Source organism: Schistocerca piceifrons, chromosome 7 (assembly GCF_021461385.2).
Source record: "Schistocerca piceifrons isolate TAMUIC-IGC-003096 chromosome 7, iqSchPice1.1, whole genome shotgun sequence".
NCBI lineage: Eukaryota > Metazoa > Arthropoda > Insecta > Orthoptera > Acrididae > Schistocerca > Schistocerca piceifrons.
Genome location: NC_060144.1, coordinates 558,405,473 through 558,430,056, shown reverse-complemented (window position 1 = coordinate 558,430,056; position 24,584 = coordinate 558,405,473). Strand labels below are relative to the sequence as shown.

Here is a 24,584-nt window from a genome sequence, read left to right as displayed (position 1 = left end):
GAGCCACTCACTGAAGACGTAGATGATGATGACGAACTCGACGAGCCCCGGCAGCGATCCGCGCTCCTTGCGCTTCCACTCTGCCAGGATGGAGCGCAGCCAGTCGTTGCCGAACCACTCGATCAGCATGAACTCCACGCGCTGCGACGCCAGGCCCAGGAGAGCTGCGACACACACACACACAGTCTTCTCTCAGCACACTTTGCCTACTGCATTGCACTAGAAGTTACTTACTGCGGCATTTTTACATCACTTTGCATGAGGACGTAATTCTGAATGCCAGGTTTTACGTCCCTTTAAACTTACACTTGTTACGGATTAGACTGTTGTGTATCGGATACTACGACAATGTTTAACCCTCTATTGTTGTTGTTGTTGTCTTCAGTCCTGAGACTGGTTTGATGCAGCTCTCCATGCTACTCTATCCTGTGCAAGCATCTTAATCTCCCAGTACTTACTGCAACTTACATCCTTCTGAATCTGCTTAGTGTATTCATCTCTTGGTCTCCCTCTACGATTTTTACTCGCGCGAAAATTCGTGAAATCGTCACTCGCGCGGATGACTGGTGTTATCCACAAAGCAAGCGGTCTATTTGTACACTTTGAACGGTCTTTATGACTGGTTTTATGATTTTTTTATTAAATCTAAATATAATACATTTAATATTTGTACACAGTATAACATATTCTAACGTTTGAAACAGTTTGAACATACGAAGAACAACATCTTCAGCTGAATTACAGGCATTCATGGTCCCTCTTATTGCTTACCGACATACGGTTCTAATTCTAAGTCTAAGCGGTTTTTACATCAACCAAAGCAAACACTTTTAACCCATACTTTGCTGGTTTGCTAGGAATATATTGCCTGAATGGGCAGTTTACATCTAAATGCCAAAAGCTGTTCGTCGGCAGTAAGATATTCACACGGTGAAAAATATTTTTGGCAATTGTTCGTGAATCGTTCAAGTACCCCACTGATAGCTCTGATAGCAGCCAACTTATCAATCACTCTGCGAACACCTCTGTCACGGATATTATCGAACCTCAGACATCTCAATAGAAACATGAATCGGTTTTCACTTATGCATAAATAACATGGTTCAAGTCCGTTTCCCTTTGAGTTATCCCATAATTAGATATACTCTTCCTAGAACATCTCAAAGATCCACATAGATATAACAAACCAATGAAAGCTCTGATCTCTATCGCATCTGTTTCTTTAGCGTCCCTTTCCCTAGACAAGTTACCACAATCTTAATTGATGTACATATTAGTGCATGTTGCGATAACCCATATTATATTTTCATCCAAGAACAAATTGAGAATTTATATTTGTGTCTTTTTTATACGAGCTTAATTTTTTTGGTCCGGGCAAATTCGCAATAAAATTACAAGATTTGCTTCTAACACCGGTAGGATATTTATTTTTCCTCCGTCCAGTTATTCCATATTTCCCTAAAAAAAAATGCATCGTCTTGAGTTACTTCTCCCTGTGATTCATATTCATCATTTTCTGACACTTCTTGTTCTGTTCCTGAATCATGACCGCTTTCATGAACAGAATCCTCAGTCTCCGAGTCAGCGCTATCACTGTGAGCATCTTTAACACTCAGCTCATTGAACCATTCCAACCATGCATTAGGATCTCTACTAAACTCTGCCCGAGGTTTTTTGCCTTTTGCATTTCTTCCATAGCTTAAAAATAAAGAGAATACTAGGTAACATGGAAGGTAACTGCAATCAGTTTCAATACGTCTAAATTTATGCACGTGAAAGCAAAGAAATAAAGTAATACAGACTTATTTTGTTTCAGATTATGGCAGCAGAGCTCGCGCGGATGCCAAGTGTCCTCCAGACTATAATAACGTTTCGTAAGCAACGTATCTTTCGCAACTGAAAGACAACAATGATTGTAGCTAACAGCGGGAGAGTTAACAGAAAGGTACTGAAAATGGCGCGAACTCAATCCAGCCGTGTCAGACAAAATTGAGGGGGAAAGTCACGCGGATGACGAATGTCATCCGCGCGAGCAACGGAAGGTTAAGGCAGTGTATCAGATCTTACAATACTGTTTGCCGTGATGGGGGAACTAGAATACGGTTTTGTGCGCTCAGCCGTCATCAACTGTAAGCCATAGATGAAGGAATGCACATCAGATTATTATCTTTGATATTTCTTCTTACAGAGTTTTGTAATATTCACTTAGCATTCTCGCGTAGTGATAAATGAAAGAAAAGTTCCTGACATGTAACGATTAAAACAATGTTTACAACGACCTACATAGTTAAACACATTATCTTGAGAAGCTATAATGCACTGAGATAACAAAAGTATTGGGATACCTGTTGGACCTCCTTTTTCCTGGAGTAGTGCAGCAGCTCGTCTTGCATGGACTCAATAAGTCGTTGAAGGTCCCCTGCAGAAATATTGAGCTATGCTGCTACTATAGCTGTCCATAATTGCGTAAGTGTTGCCGGTGCAGCATTTTGTGTGCGAACTGACCTCTCGATTATGTCCCAAAAATGTTCGAAGTGATTCATTTCGAGTGATTTGGGTCTCCAAATCATTCGCACCAATTGTCCAGAATGTTCATCAAACCAGTTGCTAACAAATGTGGCCAGGTGAAATGGTGCATTGTCATCCATAAAAATTCCTTGGTTGCTTGGAAACGTGAGGTCCATCAATAGCTGCAAATGGTCTCCAAGTAGCCGAGCATACCCATTTCCAGTTAACGACTGGTTCAGTTGGACCAGAGGAACCAGTTCATTTCATGTAAACACAGCTCACACCATTATGGAGCCACCACCAACTTGCACAGTGCCTTGTTCACAACTTGAGTCCATGGCTTCGTGGGATCTGCGCCACCTTCGAAGCCTACCAGCAGCTCTTATAACTTAACTCGGGACTCACCTCACGAGGCCACGGTTTCTCGGTCGTGTAGGATCCAACCGATACGGTCACGAGCTCTGGAGAGTCGCTGCTATGCTGTTAGCAACGGCACTCGTGTCAGTCGTCCTCTGCCATAGCCCATTAACTCCAAATTTTGTCACACAGTCCTAACGGATACGTTCTTCTTACATCCCACATTCATTTCTGTTGCTATTTCAATCAATGTTGCTTGTCTGTTAGCACTGACAACTCTACGTAAACGCCGCAGCTATCCGTCGTGAAGTGAAGGTAGTCGGCCACTGCGTTGTCCGTGGTAAGAGGTAATACGTGAAATTTGATATTCTTGGCAAACTGTTAACACTATGGATTTTGAAATATTGAATTCCCAAACTATTTCCGATGGAATGTCCCATGAATCTAGCTCCAACTACCATACCACGTTCAACGTCTATTAATTCTTGTCGTGCGGTCATAATCATGTCGTAAAGCTTTTCACATGAATCATAAATGACAGCTCCTACAATGCTTTGCCATTTTCTACCTTTGGTACGCGATACTACCGCCATCTATATACGTACATGTCACCATCCCGTGACTTTTGTCACCTATGTGTACGTTTGTTTGCATGACCGTTTTCCGCAGCAGCTCTTATAATCAATTATTACTAGTTTCTCTGTCTTAAGCTTACTGCAATGAAGTAAAGAGAAGTTTAGCGCAGATGCGTTTAGCTTTCATTTACTAAGCATCTTCTGCGGTCGTTGGTGTTTCTGCCTCTTGCTCAGATATTCTGCAAACAGCTGCTTTTTTCTTCGTTGTTAGCAGAAGCTGAGGTCGGAAGAAACTTCCTTGTACATTTGCACTTGGCAGTTTTTTGCCTTTTTTGAAAGGCAAAGGAAAAGTTCTTTAAAGAGAGCAAAATCCGCCGCGTGCAAATATAGAACGGAATTTCTTTCTATCTCATTCTCCATAACAACGAAGGAAAAGGCAATGGTTTTCAGAATATGTGAACAACAGGTAGAAGCATGAATGATCACAAAAGATGCTTTGTAAATAAAAGCGAAACGCGTTCGAGTTTATTTTTCGCTTTAATTAATTGCAGTAAGCTTAAGAAGGAGAAATCAGTAGTAACTGAACTGGAAAGGCCGTTTATTTGTGGCTAATACTTGGTTTAGTTTTGCAGTGACCACGCCTTGCATAAAAAACCGAAGAGACAACCAAACAATTTAGGAATACAAATTCTTACATGATCTGATAGAACTCCTATCTTCAAAATTTACGTATTGATAAAAAGTCATTATCGAAGTGAAACTTTAGAGACTGGGATAAACAAAATATATTTCAGATTACGTCAAAGCTGTTGAGTTGGGATGAAATTCAAATTTTAATTACGTAATTGCGTCTCAAATCGAAATCCTGAAAAACAAATAATTCACACAAATACTGCTACTAACATTATATTTGGACTGCTGTAACACTAAGTCACGCGAACAAAATCAAATTCTAATTTTGTTTTTACTAGTGTCAACAAAAACTACCTAGAACAATGGTCTTGAACTGTTGAATAGGGTAACGCTAACTTGTATCTATACAGAATACGATCATTACAGAGAAGTGAAATAACTACATTAAAGCTGACAACATTTGTTTTATGTTAAAGATTAATTTGAAAGATTATTAGTAATCTGCATAAAGAAATTAATATGTAACAAGTGTGTTAGTTGACAGGTGCGACATATTTGGCACGGAAAACGAAGGAGGGTTTCGCCTATCAGGTGTGGTAGGAGACAGACGTGTTTTGTAAATCCTATGTGTGTGGTAGTTCTGGGAACTGTTAGCACCCATACGTCATTGTCTTTGATACACAAGTGTAGCCGGAAGCAGTATTAAATCATGAAGATTACTGTAACAGCTATGTCTTAATTTGTTGCAGTTAAATCCACAATGGAAATTTCTGCAGAGTTGTGATTACGAACCTGGAGGTACTACGTACGTGGTTTCGACTTAAAGGAAATCGTCAACAACAAAGTTAACTATATTCTGCTCCTTCGTTTTCTTGGGCAGACGCGGGGTCTCTAGTGATAAATTCGAGTCTGGTGTGTCGGAACAGACGACTTGCGTCCGATATTTCAAAGATAGATCACTTACTGTAATGTTATACCACTTTTACGAATTAATGTGATGTCATTGAACTTGGAAATCCAAAGATTGTATCGTTAATTATTCGCGTGATCAAGGATTGTCATTGAGATATCTAACCATGATATAGAACGTGACGGTTAAGTTACGATGATAACGCACTTTTTCAATGAAAAATGCGTAACATGCTGACTATTAACATGATTGTCCTTCACATTCAGCTTCAGTTACCTTTAATTTTTTATGTGCAATAATTTTCATTTAACAACGTTCAGTAAGTTTTACTATCTATTTAGTTCTTCACCCGACAAGTGGTCAAAGACTTTTTTGACTGCGTGACTCTGAAACTTCTTAGTTTGAGTCTGCTGAAATAACTGAATAGGTGAATCGTCTTAGTTTGTACTTAAACTGCTGAGAGAAACTGAAGCTACTTATTTTTATCATTTCAACACTGACCAGGAGAATTTTCCCTGTCTAAAACAACTCAAACTTAACCCGTTCATTTATTACCCAACAAATACAAGCGCAGCATAACCTGACTGCTCTGCAGCGACAATGACTTAAAATAATTAATACAAAAGAATGGCACTGGATTGGAAGAAATCCTATCAATAACCCACACTTTTTCATAAGTCACTTACCTCACAGAAAATCTTCATAACTCGAACTACAGCGATTACAGCAAGAGCAACTACAGCCAGTTAAATAAAAAGATTCTAATTACTATAGGCTCTAACTACTAGGAGACATATGGTTAGCAAACGAAAGATTTTTGCTGAAGAGCAAACAATGTATTTAGCAGATTTTACCTTATTCATGTGACATCCAGTTCAAAAAATTATGTAGTCGTCAATAATTCCACTACCCAAACATTACCAACTACATCCATCTTGATTTTACAATGCATGTCCTACCAACACCGAGTCTCCATGAAGGACACATGTCAAAGGTGTCCACTCGCTAACTGTTAACTGCTAACTGCTAGTCCGTCCAACCACAGAGGGCGCAGAGTGCTGTCAGCGATATTAATTACAGTCTATAGCGCTGCCAACATACAGAAATATAAACAGGCTACTTACATAGCCCCCTGTTCCCCTCAAAAAATTTACCAAGTGTTTTGGGCAATGGCCAAGATTAAGTTGTTAAAATTTTTTATATTAACAATATCATATACATCAGATGCACACAAAGATTAACCAATGTGCTGTTTGTCAATAAAGTAAATATTCTCCTCACAGTCCCTAAAGAATGTTCTAATTTAGCATAAGAGAAGTCAACGCCAGTTTTATGCACAGAGGCTGAGCAGTAAAATAAAAACACACGTAAGTAGCGGACCACCATGCAGTCTTGTAGAGGTAGTGTCGTCCTCCTCACAGAAATACAATGCTGTCTCTTGACATGAAGATTTCAGTTGAGAAGGTTGGTAATGTGGCACCACAGAGCAGACCCACAGCAGAATTAGTCAAAATCTTGAAGAATATTGGTAGTAATGGGCCACCAAAGCTGCAGACCCACTGTAGTCCATGTAGAGATTGTGGTAGTAATGGGCCACCAAAGGTGCAGACCCCCTGTAGTCCTTGTAGAGATTGTGATAGTAATGGGCCACTAAATGTGCAGACCCAATTGTAGTCCTTGTAGAGACTGTGATAGTAATGGGCCACCAAATGTGCCGATCCCACTTTTAGTTCTTGTGCAGATGCCCAGCAGCCATCCATTGCGACTGTGTGGGTGCACAATCACAACTGAAGAGTCTTGAGGATAATGTTGCAAGTCCATGAACCACACTTGGGCACTCACTAATGTTTTTATTGCAGTATCCTTAAAACCAGCAATGCTGTTAACCAGTCCCTTGCTGAATTATCAACACATGTGCCAGCACTAACACAGTCATATAACCTAAGAGATATGACCAGCAGACAAATATCTGCAGTAAAATGAATCCCTACTATTTACCTATCTTGAAGTACTGGTGTCTATATAATTATAATTTAACAACATACAGATTCAGTTACAAATGTAAAGAAAACATCATTATAATGAAGAACATGACAATACAAATAACATTAGTAGTAATACAGGCTTTACAAAAAGGATAAAAATAATCAGATATACGACTATAACATGAATTATGACATAAGCAAATAAATGAAAAATGAGAATATCAGTAGAAGCATAACAGAATAAATAATGTTTAAAGATTTTCCTAATGTAAAGAACATGGTACAAAAACAGAGATTAGATTTGAGGATAACAGTTTTCTTCATCATAGTGAATCCAGATTAGCATTAGAAAGAAACGAAGTTCTACCACATTTATCTTATCAGGTAAATACACGAAGATAGAAAGGACACAGAAGTGTTAATTTTACTGCAGACATTTGTCTATTGGTCATACTGTATGTAGCAAACTTCTGAGATTATATGACTGTGTTAGTGTTTGTACGTGCGTTGATAATTCAGCAAGGGACTGGTTAACATCATTCCTGGTTCTAGGGACATTGCAAAAAAATTTGTGAGTGCATAAGAGATGGTTCGTGGACTAGCTACATTACCCTCAAGACTCTTCAATTGTGATTGTGCACCTGCACAGTTGCAATGGATGCCTGCTGGTAATCTCTACAAGGACTACAGTAGGTCTGCACCTTTGGTGGCCCATTACTTCCATAATCTCTACAAGGACTACAGTGTATCTGCACTTGTGGTGGCCCATGACTACCATAAACTCTGCAAGGACTATTGTGGGTCTGCTCTGTGGTGACCCACAAATTCTACCAATATTCTTCAAGACTTCGACTGATTCTTCATGTCAAGAGACTGCACTGTGTTTTCGTGGGGAGGATGAGACTACCTCTTTAAGACTGGATCGTGGTCTATTACTAATGTGTGCTTTTTCTTTTACTGCTCATCCTCTGTGCATAAAACTGGCGCAGACTTCTCTTCTGCTAAATTAGAACTATCTTCAGGGACTGTGAGGAGAATTTTTACTTTATTGACAAACAGCACATTGGTTAATCTTTGTGTGCATCTTATCTATTTGATATTGTTAATATAAAAGAATTTTAACAGTTTAGTCTTGGCCATTGCCCAAAACACTTGGTAAATTTTTTGAGGGGAGCAGGGGGCTATGTAAGTAGCCTGTTTAAATGTTTGTATGTTGGCAGCGCTATAAACTGTAATTAATATCGCTGACAGCACTCTGCGCCCTCTGTGGTTGGACGGACTAGCAGTTAGCAGTTAACACTTAGCGAGTGGACACCTTGGACATGTGTCCTTCATGGAGACTCGGTGTTGGTAGGACATGCATCGTAAAATGAAGATGGATGTAGTTGGTAATGTTTGGGTAGTGCAGTTATTGACGACTATATAATTTTTGGAACTGGATGTCACATGAATAAGGTAAAACCTGCTAAATACATTGTTTGTTCTTCAACAAAAATCTTTCGTTTGCTAACCATATTTCTCCTAGTAGTTAGAGCCTATAGTAATTAGAATCTTTTTATTTAGCTGGCTGTAGTTGCTGCTTGCTGTAATTTCTGTAGTTCGAGATGTGAAGATTTTTTTGAAGTAAGTGACTTACGAAAAATGTGGGTTATTGGTAGAATTTCAGGGCCATTCTTTTGTGTTAATTATTTGAAGTCATGTTGTTGTTGCAGAACAGTCAGATTTCATTGCGCTTGTATATTGTGGGTAAAAATGAATGGGTTAAGTTTGAGTTCTTTTGTCAGGGAAAATTCTGTAAATCAGTGTTGATAAAAATAACTATCAAGACAGTAGGTTCAGTTTCACTCATCAGTTTAAGTAAACACTCAGAAGTTTAAGTGCAAACTAAGACTTTTCACCTACTCAGTTATTTCAGTAGACTCAAAATATGAAGCCAGAATGAGATATTTACTCTGCAGCGGACTGTGCGCTGATATGAAACTTCCTGGCAGATTAAAACTGTATGCCGGGCCGAGACTCGAACTCGGGACCTTTGCCTTTCGCGGGAAAGCGCTCTACCAACTGAGCTACCGAAGCACGACTCACGCTCTCACCTCACAGTTTTACTTCTGCCAGTACCTCGTCTCCTACCTTCCTTTCTTTCAGGAGTGCTAGCTCTGCATGGTTCGCAGGAGAGCTTCTGTAAAGTTTGGATGGTAGGAGACGAGGTACTGGCAGAAGTAAAGCTGTGAGGACGGGGCGTGAGTCGTGCTTGGGTAGCTCAGCTGGTAGAGCACTTGCCCGCGAAAGGCAAAGGTCCCGAGCTCGAGTATCGGTTCGGCACACTGTTTTAATCTGCCAGGAAGTTTCAAAATAAGAAGTTTCAACTGTTTCCTGTGGCATGCTAATGTGGAGTGATTGAGTATGTAAGTCATTTCTCCTTCTAGTATTGTGTTCATGAATGTTCCAGCTGTTTTCGAACATCGAATGATTCCACATCTACATCCTCATTTATACTCCGCAAGCTACGTCATTGTACTTCGTATACCGCCGTCACTTCCCCCTTTTGTTGTTCTACTCGTGAATAGTGCGTGTGAACTCGGGTGTCTCTGATTGTACCTTAATGAGCTTTCCTCGAGATATACGTAGAGGCAAGCAATATATTAGCTGACCCTTTTAGGAAAGTACTCTCACGGAATTGTAACAGCAAATGACGTCTTTCGTGTAAAGTCTTCCACTAGGCTTGTATGAACATCTCCGTGACACGCTGCGCTTGTTAAAGGAAGTTGTGACGAAACGCGCTGCTCTTCTTTGGATCCTTCCCGTTTCCTCTATCGATCATTTCTGGTATGGGTCCCAGACTGATCAGCTACATTCACGTATCGGTCGAACAAAGTCCTTTTTTTAACTACAACTGTGTGCAAATAAATTGGGACAAGACTATTAAACTTTAACTTTACACATTAATTACCATACTAGTTGACAAACCTTGAGTTGCCTGGGTATTTAATTTGCCAATTTTCTATTAGAAATGAAAAAAATGAACTTTTGTAACGTAACATTGAAAAAGTTTCATTTCCATGCATTAGTGGAAACACCTCTGAAACTGTGAAACAGTCGTGCAAAGAAATATACATGACGTGCAGTTGTATAAGTACAGTATCCTGTACAGTTGCTGTGCGATGGGCGATTTTGTGAACGCCTCTACGGCAACGCCTCTTCATAGATCCATTCACAGTTGTCGTTTCCGCCTGTAGGTAGCCCTTTGAGCATCGCAGTTGCAGGCTGTCAGAAGCACTGCCAGGTATCAGCTTTTTCCTTAAGTGGACTCGACTGTAGAAGTGTCTTAATAACAAAGAATAAACGTGTTAGAACTTGATGCATGATGCGGCATTTTTTCACACATGTCAGTTTGTGAAGTGATATCTCGTGAATTATGATAGGTGGTTCTTACCCCGACAGCGACTATTATCTGACTGTAACGGATATGTGTACCAAGTCTGATTGAAATAGGTCCAGTGGTTTAGGTGGAAACGTGAAACACACACACACACACACACACACACACACACACATTCATTTTTATAATATGTATGGATGTGTAATATAGTTAGCAGCTTACTTAATATTGATGACTAATGTGCCCTCCTTTTGCTTTAACGATCTTCTGACCACGTTGTGGCATAGAGTCGATCAGCTTAGAGTAAATGTTTCGTACTTTGTCGTCATTAAACCACAGTTTTACCATATTTACTAACAAGCATTCTTTTGTTGAACATTCCATGTTGCCAAGACATCTTTCCACAATATTTTACAAATTCTCAACTGGGTTAATGATGGTCAATTACGAGATCAGTGAAGCATGTTAATGTTTTCTTACATGAACCTCTTCAACATTAATGTTGTTTTCTTTCATGAACCTCTAGACTGCTTTGGAAAAATGACAAAGGGCCATATCACGCTGAAATGTTCGTACATCATCTACAAAGTCTGTAGGAATGGCACAGTCCTGCGCCTGAAGATTTCCGTGTATTTAGTTGAATTCATCATGCCGTCAGCTGGAACTAGTACCCTAGGGCAACTTACAGTGAAAAAGTCAAAAACATTTTTTGAGAGCGTGTTTTACAATCTGTTCCAGATGTTCATGTCTCACTTCCTCATCGGTACTTCGTGTGACGAACGATAAAATTTGACTCGTCTGTGTAAATAACACGATTCCAGTCACTGGAGGTTCGAGATTTATATATTTTCGTCCAAGCCGACCATTTTTCTTTCATGGCAGGTATTGAAATTACTTCTTTATTGACTTTCTGGCCGTCCGCAGTCAATCATTAAGTCTGCGCTGTACCGTTGAAGAGGTAATTTCCACTCCAAAAGCCAATAAATCTCTCTGAAGGTCGTTACTCGTCATGTAAGGAGGAATTCTAGAGTTTCTAATTAGATTTTTGTCAGTTCTAAGGGTGCTTTATTGTTTTCGTCCACATCTGTCTTTTCTCTTTGGAGGCAATGAGGTAGTATCAATATATGCCCTAGTAACTCTTGAAACACTACATTTTCCCAAACCAACAACAGAGGGAATGTTTCTCATAGTTGTAAATTCATGAAGAGGAACTACTTTTGCCGGCTACTGAGGTGAAATGTCGATTTTAACACAAACACGACGTTTTCTTGTCGAGAACACGGAAATAACACACGCTGTTGCTACACATACAAGCATTCAGCTGAACTGGAGGAGAACTAAAGTTGTTGTTCATAGTCAAGGCAACAATAGTCCGCCAATAGTCGAACAATTGGGCGGATAAAGTCGGTTTCAACTAACCAACTCCAATCCCTTGTAAAATATGAGCTTGTCCCAGTTAATTTGTACATTATTATACCTGTTTTGTGGGTGAACGTAACTTCTTGACTACTTTCTCAATGTATCTCAGTCTGGATTTGATTTATGTGGTCTGTCCATTTTGAACAGCTCCCTACACATTCCTTCAGATATCAAATGGATGTCACTGATTCCAATGCATGTCCAACAATCGTGTAATATATAACAATGAATTTTTCTGCCTATTTATTGGTGACAGGAATCTTCATAAAAGAATAAACTTACATTGAGGCAGTTGTCAGTATGTCTACCTTATAAAGGGCTATGCTTGTAGAGCAGTCACCGCATAATGTGCTTATTACACATTTCTGTACAGAAAACACTATTTTCCTGAATGAAAAATTAGAAATGGCATAATATGATATTATTGCACCCTTTAACCGGTCTGCGTATGACTGCATGATATTTGGAATCAACATAAGAAGTTCCTCAGCACAATATATGTATCGCAGTATGTACAGGGCACTACATGAAGATATGACTCATGCACAGTTTGAGACCTTCCAGTGGATTCTAAAATCATTGACAGTAAATAGTTGTGACTTCTGAAATTTTCCCGGCGTATAGTTAGTTGTTGGTTGTTGATTCGGGAAGGAATTGATGATTGCAGGGTATTTCTACAGTATGTAGAGTGACCAATGTAGTAATTCAATACAATCATTTGCAGACAATAAATACAATACCTTACAAGATGACAAGAGCAACCTTTATGTACTGTTCCTAGTCATAACATACCACATTCGTAAAAAGAAAAATAATTATAATTGTGTTCTATCAAGAATCGGCATAAGAATCAGTTTGTATTATGTAACAGTGATCCGAATCATGTGCAAGAAACAATTTGACATCGTCTTCAATAGCAGAAATTATTTGCATGGTAAATGATGGAACAATTAATTTATGTTACAGACATGTGCTTAACTCTGCATGGGACAGTCCTAATGTGTCATTTTTAATTGTAAATATTGTCTTAGTTAATGCTGTTAGTAAGTAGTAACTAGGATGTATACGATATATACATGACTAGTGGTGTGTACTAGAGAGAGAGAGACAGAGAGAGAGAGAGAGAGAGAAAGAGAGAGAGAGAGTGCGTGTGTGTGTGTATGAGTAAGTATGTAATGGTGAAACATGCACCCAATCTAGTTAAGGTACTACTACATGGTGCTAGATTACAATAACCAATTCATCTCACAATTTATTAGTTGTGATATTCAGCACAAAGAGTCTTTCGACACAGATTTCTACACTAGTGCATCCGGTGCAAGCCTCTTCATTTCTGTACAACTGCTGCAACATACAGCAATTGGATATGATTATTGTAGTCAAGCCTTGGTCTCCGTCTACAATTTTTACTTGACACACTTCCTTCCAATTTTAATTTGACGATTGGGTGATGTATCTAGATGTGTCCTATCAACTAATCCCTTCTTTTAAAGAAGTTGTGCCATAAATTCCTTTTCTCACCGGTTCTATTCAGTTCTTATTCATAAACTGAACTATCTTCCCATCTAATCTTCAGCAGTCTTACATAGTACATCTCCAAAGATTCTATTCTGTTCTTGAACGAAATGTTTTTTGTTCACATCTCACATCCGTACAAGGCTACACTCCATACAAACAGTTTCAGGAAAGATTTCTTTATATTTAAATTTATATCCAATGTCAACAAATTTTTCTGTTTCCTAAGCTCTTTTCTTGCTATTGCCAGTCTGCATTTTATACCCTCTATACTTCCGCCTTCTCAACCTCACTTTCATGTCTGCAGCACTTATAACTGTAGCCTGGTGTCTGTACAAGTTGTACAAACGATTTGTATTTGTGATTTAACCCAGATACCTTCAGTGTATTCAGTTCCTTCGTACAGCACCCCCTGCCACCCCCCCCCTCCTGCCCCCCCCTCCTGCCCCCATCTACGTATCCCTTCCTCCTTCCAGCCTTTTCTTCTTGCTTAGATCTGGCTTGCCATCTGAACTCTTGATACTCATATAGCTGCTCCTCTTTCCTCCAATGTTCTTTTATTTTTTCAGATATAGGCGATATTTATCCTCTCTAGAGTCATACATGCATCTTTTTAGCCAATCTTGCTTTGCCATTTTGCACTTTCTGTCAGTCTCATTTTTAGACTCTATTCCCTTTTGCCTGCTTCCTTCGCTGCCTTTTTTATACTACTTTCTCGTTTCGTCATTTAAATCATATACATTATGTGTTATCCATGGATTTCTACTGGATATTATCTTTTGCCTTTATGATTCCCTGCTGCCTTCAGTATTTCATGTCTTAAAGCTACCCATGCATTGTTTATTGTATTCCTCTCTCCCGTTTCAATCTAACATTGCCTAATGCTCCCTCTGAAACTTTCAAAAAACTTTGTTTCTCCCAATTTATCTGGGTGCCATCTCCTTAATTTCATATCTTTTTGGCATGTTGTCAGTTTATCTGCAGTTAATAATCAATAAATCATGAGCAGAGCCCACATGTCCGCTTGCAAACGTTTTGCAGTTTAAAATCTAGCTGCAAAAACCTGGCGTACTATTATATAAAACTCTGACACCTTCCGGTGTCTCCATCTCTATTCTGGGCAAGCGTGATCCTTAAACCAAGCATTAGCAATGATTAAATTGCAATCTGTGTAACATTCCACCAAGCAGCTTCCTGTTTCATTCCTATACTATTAACTTTATCGTTTCAACAATACACTTGCAGAGTTTTTAAAATGTATGCCTACTGAATAAAAAGCAGTGTACTGTCATTCTAGCAACCTGCATCTGTGTACAGAAAATGGCAATGTTAAAAGTTATTATGAGACCCTAACAAGTTGTTCTGGAGCGATTGGCTTTCTAAATGTTGTCGAGTACATAACTATATAGGAACAAGCATTAATGTTAATTCATAAAATCTGTTGAGCGTAAAATAAGAAAACATTAATAACGAAATATGTGAAAGGACAAATCATAAAGAAAATCTAAAAAACTAGGCATGTCTTTACCCGTCTTCTTTATATTTCACAGTACAGTTAATCACATGCACTGCTGTACTTGCAGCACTCATTAACGTACTATGTACGGAGAACATGGAAGAATTTAAAAGTACTTCAGCAGCATGTTCCAACTCACGCTCTGAACCATACTGGTTTGCTTCCCTCTTTCTGAGATGCCAGCTAGGAAGCGGATTTCATTGGTTCCCCGCCTATAGCTGTGTTCTGCCATTGGTTATGACTAGCGTCTGTCACTTCAGATGCGAACGCCAACTGCGCGTGCCGCTGCGACTCCATGGAAAAAGGTTTGCCGCTGCCATTGCCATGAACAGCGCTCTGTTTGGAACCGGCCTTAAGAGAATTAACAGACACATTATCGGCGCACAGCGATCGATAGCAGTTCCGAATTCCTGTGACTGTACGAATCTGCCCTTGACGGTCATAGCGTACGTACGCGCAGAAGGGGTTATTCTTAGTGTGCTTTCTTATTATTGTGCTTGCTATTGTTTATAGTTTACTTTTATTGTAGACGCCGCACACCAGGGTTTCGTATTAGAGTTTCTGCACATTTTTCAGTGAGTAATTTTCATAAATGTGATACGATAATGAAACAAGTGCATTATTTTTTGCTGTTGGACTTTCGTTATTATGTATTGCTGCTGCGAAAAGAATTCATTGTGCTGATTACTGGCCGGCCAGAGTGGCCGAGCGGTTCTAGGCGCTACAGTCTGGAGCCGCGCGACCGCTACGGTCGCAGGTTCGAATCCTGCCTCGGGCATGGATGTTTGTGATGTCCTTAGGTTAGTTAGGCTAAAGTAGTTCTAAGTTCTAGGGGACTGATGACCTCTGATGTTAAGTCCCATAGTGCTCAGAGCCATTTGAACCATTTTGCTGATTACTTCGTATTCTAGAAATGAAGTGCAACAAAGGAGAACTGAGTGACCTAATCCATGCGTAAAGTGAGAAAAATTGTCTTTATGATGCTCACTACCCGCTGTATCATAAGGCAACATGACAGTCATTTATTTACGAATAAATAGGCCTATAACTTTAAAAGTGTGACCCTAGATTTATATACGTGGTACTTCATAGACGACACATGACGTCTGATGATCTCATTGCTTCTTTTGCTTCATTTAAGCATGCCAGGAAGAAAAAGCTGGTAATAGTTGGCGAGAAACTTCGATCATAAAATGTATAAGAAATTGGTTTAATTCTTATTTCTGGCTAGGTGAAATGGCTTCTCAGATTACTATATCACTTGAGTGGGTTTCTTATGTATGATCGACAGCAGTTTGTCAAAAAGAGCCACGTCCATTCTCACTAAAGTCCTAAATTCCTGCGAGCTTCTGGGTCTCACCTCCTTAATTAATAGGGAATATACACCAAGTGATCGATAGTATCCGGACACCTGGCTGAAAATGGCTTACAAGTTCGTGCTGTCCTCCATAGGTAATGCTGAAATTCAATAGGATGTTGGCCCACTCCTGGCCTTGATGACAGCTTCCACTCTCGCAGGCGTACGTTCAATCAGGTGGTGGAAGGTTTCTTGAGGAATGGCAGGCCATTCTTCACGGAGTGCTGCACTGAGGAGAGGTATCGACTTCAGTCGGTGAGGCCTGGCACGAAGTCGCCTCCCAAAACATCCCAACGGTGTTCTGTAGTATTCGGGTCAGGATTCTGTGCAGGCCAGTCCATTACCGGGATGTTATTGTCGTGTAACCACTCTGCCACAGGCCGTGCATTACGAACAGTTGCTCAGTCGTGTTGAAAGATGCAACTGCCATCCCCGAATAGCTCTTCAACAGTGGGAAGCATGAGGGTGCTTAAATGATCAATGTAGACCTGTGCTACGATAGTGCCACGCAAAAAAAAAACAAAAAAAAAAACAAGGGGTGCAAGCCCCGCAAGCGCCTTCCATTGAAAACATGACCACACCATAACACCACCGCCTCCGAATTTTACTGTTGGCAACACACACTCCAGGAATTCGCCATACCCACACCCTGTAATCGAATCGTCACATTGTGTACCGTGATTCGTCACTCCACACAACCTTTTTCCACTGTTCAATCGACCATTTTTTACGCTCCTTCCACCAAGCGAGGCATCGTTTGGCATTTACCGGCGTGATGTGTGGCTTATGAGCAGCCGCTCGACCTCGAAGACTAAGTTTTCTTCCTCCCGCCTAAGTGTCATAGTACTTGCAGTGGATCCTGATGCAGTTTGCAACTCCTGTGTGATGGGGGTGGATAGATGTCTGCCTGTTACACATTACGACCCTCTTCAACTGTCGGCGGTCTCTGTCAGTCAACAGACTAGGTCGCTCTGTAGGCTTTTGTGCTGTACGTGTCCCTTCACGTTTCCACTTCACTGTCACATCGGAAACAGTGGATTTAGGGATGTTTAGGAGTGTGAAATCTCGCACAGGCGTATGACACAAGTGACATCCAATCACCTGACCACGTTCGATGTCCGTGAGTTCCGCGGAGTGCCCCATTCTGCTCTCTCACGATGTCTAATGACTTCTGAGGTCGCTGATATGGGGTACCTGGCAGTAGATGGCAGCACAATGCACCTAATATGAAAAACGTATGTATTTGGGGGTGTCCGGATACTTGTGATCACATAGTGTCTGTACCAGCATTCGTCACTTATTCCCAACTACATCCGTTTGTCGTGGGCATCCGACCACTCTCTACCACGAATAATGCCAAATGTGAAATTAAAAAACCGACCTTGTGAAGGTACGGGGTAGAGGCTAGAGAATAGCAGAAGTATTTAAGATGAGGAACAAGTCAATAATCGCTGGTTCAAAGCGTTTCTGGACGATGCCGGTTGTGAATATCATCACTGTGAGGATATCTGGCTCCGCTTTATGGACCAGTGCCAAGAAAAATCGCCATTTATGGAAATGAAAGTGTTTCTGAACTGTCGGATGATAGATGGATTTGTGATTTAGCCTTTTTAACTGATGTGATAGGGCATCTTCGCCACTTGTTTGTGTCACTTTAATGGAAGGCTATTCTCACCATCCAGTTTTGTGGCAAAATAAAGGCATTTATGATGATACTGTCGCTCTGAGAAAGGCAGCTGGATGCTAGAAACGTCTCTTACTTTCCGTAACTGTCAGCATTAACAAACTTTGCCGTTGTTGCAGATTTTGGAGAGTATACAGATCTTTTAAGAAACTTGCGCAGTGAATTTGAGAGAATATTCACTGATATTTCGCGCTTGGAAACAGGTTCAGGAAATTTTGCTAGTCCCTACTCTGTGGACGTCGATTCTATAAACTATCTCTCCCAAATCTAAATCATAGACCTTCAGTGCGATTCATAATTGAAGCAGAAAGACTTTAAGTGACTTTTACAAACATTTGTCACAGAAGCGTTACCCGAAACTTCATAGACATGCAGCACGGATGCTTAATCTGTTTGGATCAACATACAATTGTGACCAGTTATTTTCCTTAACGAAACGGGGTGAAGGAGGACTGAGATCCTTCATATGAGATTATCGCCTGAAATGGGCTTCAAACTCAGCTGTGCTAAATCGGTCATTCGCAACATTGAAGCTCTTATGCAGAGAAAGTAACCAAATGTAGAAAGGAGCAACAGAAAATTGAAGTGGATAAATTTCTTATATTTTCTTTGTTATTCAGATTCTTAGTTTTGCCTTGCGGTTTGCCATCGTCCATTAACTTTCGTATTTAGTGCGTGTGTACATTAATTTTGTCCTTTATTTACTGGCAATGTTTTCTTGAATTCGAAGATCTGTTTGGCATTTGTAATAAGCGTCTTGATTAAATGTTCGACATGTTTAATTAGGATTGTGGTTCCTTTTTACGGTTTCCTTAGTATGCATATCCCTAATTGGTCACCAGAGTGTTCATTTACTTGTGCAGAAACAATTTTGTATGCTGTCTGCTATTTACGACACCACAGCTTTTCACAAAAGGACAATATGTCAGCTTTGCGCAGCGCCGCCTGGCTGTCGCTGTTGCGAGAACAGCCGTGTGCTCCGCGCTCTAGGCTCCAAAGATCGGACTCACGCTGTTCCATGGAGCGGTACCTTGAACGGCCCTCCCCTGCAGGTATATTAAGGGACTGCTTCATTTCTGCTCGTGTTCAGCACTTCTGTTTCCTCGAAGATTAGAGCTTGCTTATAATATGCTATCCCCCGCTTCGAACAGATGACATTCAAGAAATTGCGTGAACCACAAAACACAAGCAATCTTAGTCACTCATAATAGACTCGTTACCCCTGAATACAGAGAATCTCTTCCACCATTAATCCTGAACGGCACAGAAATAACGTTTTCTTCTGCTGCAAATTACTTAGCAGTAATTCTGGACCATCACCTAGACTGGACTGAACACAAAACTGTAAGAATGTGTCACCGTCACTTCACTCACTAAAGAAATATAAAAAAGTGTTTCCTTTCGAGCTTAAAAAGAACCTTTTAGAATCACTTATATTCGCTATACTCGACTATGGCGATGCTACTCTCCAAGGACTTCCATACGAAAGCTCACGATACATTTGTAACATTCGTTTTTTCACCAACTGCGACATGGTCGCGTATACAAACAGTGATCCAATACTGTCAAATGTTTTTTATTTCAGTCTTTGATCACAATATGAATTCTTTACACGATGACCGGTTTCAGTCCGTAAGGACCATCCTCAGATCTTTTTTACACCATGTCCTAAAGTGATTAGGCCATAATGGCATCGTCAAAACATATAAATATAATCAGCATAGCATGACGATGTTATTATGGCCTAATCACTTTAGGACATGGTGTAAAAAAGATCTGAGGATGGTCATTACGGACTGAAATCGGTCATCGCCTAAAGAATTCATATTGTCATCAAAGATTGAAATACAAAACATTCGTTTTTTCGGCTATAAGACTCCTGCTACAAACAATTATGGTGGCTACGTGCCAATAAGTGTAGAGGCTATTATACCCTGTGCTTGCTCTAACGTTTTCTCAATCACTGCACTGTCTCTTATTTATCGCCAACTTTTACACTACAGCGCGGCAGGAACACCCGCTTTCAACACGGTAAATCCTCTCTGTATCAGCACAAAACACTGCCGTATTCTCTAAATCATTCTCTGTATCGGGAACCCGACTCTGTATGAATGTTCCACAAAATATCAGAGAAACCAAATCTCGTTGAAGCTTCAATAGACAACTAATGGTCCACCTTCTATCACGATGGCCATCTGTCCCACACTCAGAGCACTCACATCCGCAGCTTAGTCTCCCAATTCGTAAATTTCCTCTGCCCCACAACTCGCCTCCCCCCCCCCCCCCCTGCTCTTGTCAGCAGAGTTCTCTATTTGTTTCTCATCTTCTACTGTCACTGTCATGTCAATCTTCTCCTTCATCTACGTTCTTTTCACTTCTGGTAACTCTAATCATAAACTCAAAAATGGTTCAAATGACTCGGAGCACTATGAGACTTGACATCTAAGGTCATCAGTCCCCTAGAACGTAGAACTACTTAAACCTAACTAACCTAAGGACAACACACACTTCCATGCCCGAGGCAGGATTCGAACCTGCGACCGTAGCAGCAGCGCGGTTCCGGACTGAAGCGCCTAGAACGCTCGGTCACAACTGCCGGCTCTAATCATAAACTCAAATATATTAAAATAACTTAAATAATTCTTTATGCCATTCAATATTATTGTTATTATGATTATCGTTATTATTATTATTTCTTTCTTTTCTCAGACGTTATGTCTGGTCAAAAATGGTAAGTGATGCGCACCTTGATCAAGCGTGACTTCCTTTTAACTGTACGGTATATGTTACATTGCATTTAGGAACGTTCGGGTAATTGAACATGAATCAATAACTATGGATTTCTGTAGTTGTATATATAAGTTTGGATGTAGCTGTATTCCATTGATGTACTGGTGGATATTGTGTGGTATGACTCCTGTAGTTGATAGTATAATTGGTGTAATGTCAACTTTATCCTGATGCCACATGTCCTTGACTTCCTCAGCCAGTTGGATGTATTTTTCAATTTTTCCTCCTGTTTTCTTTTGTATATTCGTTGTATTGGGTATGGATATTTTGATTAGTTGTGTTAATTTCTTCTTTTTATTGGTGAGTATGATGTCAGGTTTGTTATGTGGTGTTGTTTTATCTGTTATAATGGTCCTGTTCCATATAATTTGTATTCATCACTCTCCAGTACATTTTCTGGTGCATACTTGTATGTGGGAACGTGTTGTTTTATAAGTTTATGTTGTAAGGCAAGCTGCTGATGTATTATTTTTGCTACATTGTCATGTCTTCTGGCGTATTCTGTATTTGCTAGTATTGTACATCCGCTTGTGATGTGATCTGCTGTTTCTATTTGTTGTTTGCAAAGTCTGCATTTATCTGTTGTGGTATTGGGATCTTTAATAATATGCTTGCTGTAATATCTGGTGTTTATTGTTTGATCCTGTATTGCAATCATGAATCCTTCCGTCTCACTGTATATATTGCCTTTTTTTAGCCATGTGTTGGATGCATCTTGATCGATGTGTGGCTGTGTTAGATGATACGGGTACTTGCCACATAGCGTTTTCTTTTTCCAATTTACTTTCTTCGTATTTGTTGATGTTATGTGATGTACATCTACATCTACATCTACATTTATACTCCGCAAGCCACCCAACGGTGTGTGGCGGAGGGCACTTTACGTGCCACTGTCATTACCTCCCTTTCCTGTTCCAGTCGCGTATGGTTCGCGGGAAGAACGACTGTCTGAAAGCCTCCGTGCGCGCTCTAATCTCTCTAATTTTACATTCGTGATCTCCTCGGGAGGTATAAGTAGGGGGAAGCAATATATTCGATACCTCATCCAGAAACGCACCCTCTCGAAACCTGGCGAGCAAGCTACACCGCGATGCAGAGCGCCTCTCTTGCAGAGTCTGCCACTTGAGTTTATTAAACATCTCCGTAACACTATCACGGTTACCAAATAACCCTGTGACGAAACGCGCCGCTCTTCTTTGGATCTTCTCTATCTCATCCGTCAGACCGATCTGGTACGGATCCCACACTGATGAGCAATACTCAAGTATAGGTCGAACGAGTGTTTTGTAAGCCACCTCCTTTGTTGATGGACTACATTTTCGAAGCACTCTCCCAATGAATCTCAACCTGGTACCCGCCTTACCAACAATTACTTTTATATGATCATTCCACTTCAAATCGTTCCGCACGCATACTCCCAGATATTTTACAGAAGTAACTGCTACCAGTGTTTGTTCCGCTATCATATAATCATACAATAAAGGATCCTTCTTTCTATGTATTCGCAATACATTACATTTGTCTATGTTAAGGGTCAGTTGCCACTCCCTGCACCAAGTGCCTATCCGCTGCAGATCTTCCTGCATTTCGCTACAATTTTCTAATGCTGCAACTTCTCTGTATACTACAGCATCATCCGCGAAAAGCCGCATGGAACTTCCAACACTATCTACTAGGTCATTTATATATATTGTGAAAAGCAATGGTCCCATAACACTCCCCTGTGGCACGCCAGAGGTTACTTTAACGTCTGTAGACGTCTCTCCATTGATAACAACATGCTGTGTTCTGTTTACTAAAAACTCTTCAATCCAGCCACACAGCTGGTCTGATATTCCGTAGGCTCTTACTTTGTTTATCAGACGACAGTGCGGAACTGTATCGAACGCCTTCTGGAAGTCAAGAAAAATAGCATCTACCTGGGAGCCTGTATCTAATATTTTCTGGGTCTCATGAACAAATAAAGCGAGTTGGGTCTCACACGATCGCTGTTTCCGGAATCCATGTTGATTCCTACATAGTAGATTCTGGGTTTTCAAAAACGACATGATACTCGAGCAAAAAACATGTTCTAAAATTCTACAAGAGATCGACGTAAGATATATAGGTCTATTGTTTTGCGCATCTGCTCGACGACCCTTCTTGAAGACTGGGACTATCTGTGCTCTTTTCCAATCATTTGGAACCCTCCGTTCCTCTAGAGACTTGCGGTACACGGCTGTTAGAAGGGGGGCAAGTTCTTTCGCGTACTCTGTGTAGAATCGAATTGGTATCCCGTCAGGCCCAGTAGACTTTCCTCTATTGAGTGATTCCAGTTGCTTTTCTATTCCTTGGACACTTATTTCGATGTCAGCCATTTTTTCGTTTGTGCGAGGATTTAGAGAAGGAACTGCAGTGCGGTCTTCCTCTGTGAAACAGCTTTGGAAAAAGGTGTTTAGTATTTCAGCTTTACGCGTGTCATCCTCTGTTTCAATGCCATCATCATCCCGTAGTGTCTGGATATGCTGTTTCGAGCCACTTACTGATTTAACGTAAGACCAGAACTTCCTTGGATTTTCTGTCAAGTCGGTACATAGAATTTTACTTTCGAATTCACTGAACGCTTCACGCATAGCTCTCCTTACGCTAACTTTGACATCGTTTAGCTTCTGTTTGTCTGAGAGGTTTTGGCTGCGTTTAAACTTGGAGTGGAGCTCTCTTTGCTTTCGCAGTAGTTTCCTAACTTTGTTGTTGTACCACGGTGGGTTTTTCCCGTCCCTCACAGTTTTACTCGGCACGTACCTGTCTAAAACGCATTTTACGATTGCCTTGAACTTTTTCCATAAACACTCAACATTGTCAGTGTCGGAACAGAAATTTTCGTTTTGATCTGTTAGGTAGTCTGAAATCTGCCTTCTATTACTCTTGCTAAACAGATAAACCTTCCTCCATTTTTTTATATTCCTATTAACTTCCATATTCAGGGATGCTGCAACGGCCTTATGATCACTGATTCCCTGTTCTGTACATACAGAGTCGAAAAGTTCGGGTCTGTTTGTTATCAATAGGTCCAAGATGTTATATCCACGAGTCGGTTCTCTGTTTAATTGCTCGAGGTAATTTTCGGATAGTGCACCCAGTATAATGTCACTCGATGCTCTGTCCCTACCACCCGTCCTAAACATCTGAGTGTCCCAGTCTATATCTGGTAAATTGAAATCTCCACCTAAGACTATAACATGCTGAGAAAATTTATGTGAAATGTATTCCAAATTTTCTCTCAGTTGTTCTGCCACTAATGCTGCTGAGTCGGGAGGTCGGTAAAAGGAGCCAATTATTAACCTAGTTCGGTTGTTGAGTGTAACCTCCACCCATAATAATTCACAGGAACTATCCACTTCTACTTCACTACAGGATAAACTACTACTAACAGCGACGAACACTCCACCACCGGTTGCATGCAATCTATCCTTTCTAAACACCGTCTGTACCTTTGTAAAAATTTCGGCAGAATTTGTCTCTGGCTTAAGCCAGCTTTCTGTGCCTATAACGATTTCAGCTTCGGTGCTTTCTATCAGCGCTTGAAGTTCTGGTACTTTACCAACGCAGCTTCGACAGTTGACAATTACAATACCGATTGCTGCTTGGTCCCCGCATGTCCTGACTTTGCCCCGCACCCGTTGAGGCTGTTCCCCTTTCTGTACTTGCCCAAGGCAATCTAACCTAAAAAACCGCCCAGCCCACGCCACACAACCCCTGCTACCCGTGTAGCCGCTTGTTGCATGTAGTGGACTCCTGACCTATCCAGCGGAACCCGAAACCCCACCACCCTATGGCGCAAATCGAGGAATCTGCAGCCCACACGGTCGCAGAACCGTCTCAGCCTCTGATTCAGACCCTCCACTCGGCTCTGTACCAAAGGTCCGCAGTCAGTCCTTTCGACGATGCTGCAGATGGTGAGCTCTGCTTTCATCCCG

The 24,584-nt window shown here is 40.7% G+C and overlaps 1 protein-coding gene across 1 annotated transcript in view; it reads right to left on the bottom strand.

Moving 5' to 3' along the window:
* Nucleotides 1-24,584, bottom strand: part of LOC124709076 (transient receptor potential protein-like) — a gene marked incomplete at its 3' end in the record, with an annotated part of 289,063 nt that overhangs the window by 126,335 nt on the left and 138,144 nt on the right. The window contains exon 9 of the mRNA XM_047240724.1: nucleotides 12-164. Within this exon, the coding sequence (XP_047096680.1) occupies nucleotides 12-164 (153 nt within the window). The remainder of the gene's footprint in view (nucleotides 1-11; nucleotides 165-24,584) is intronic.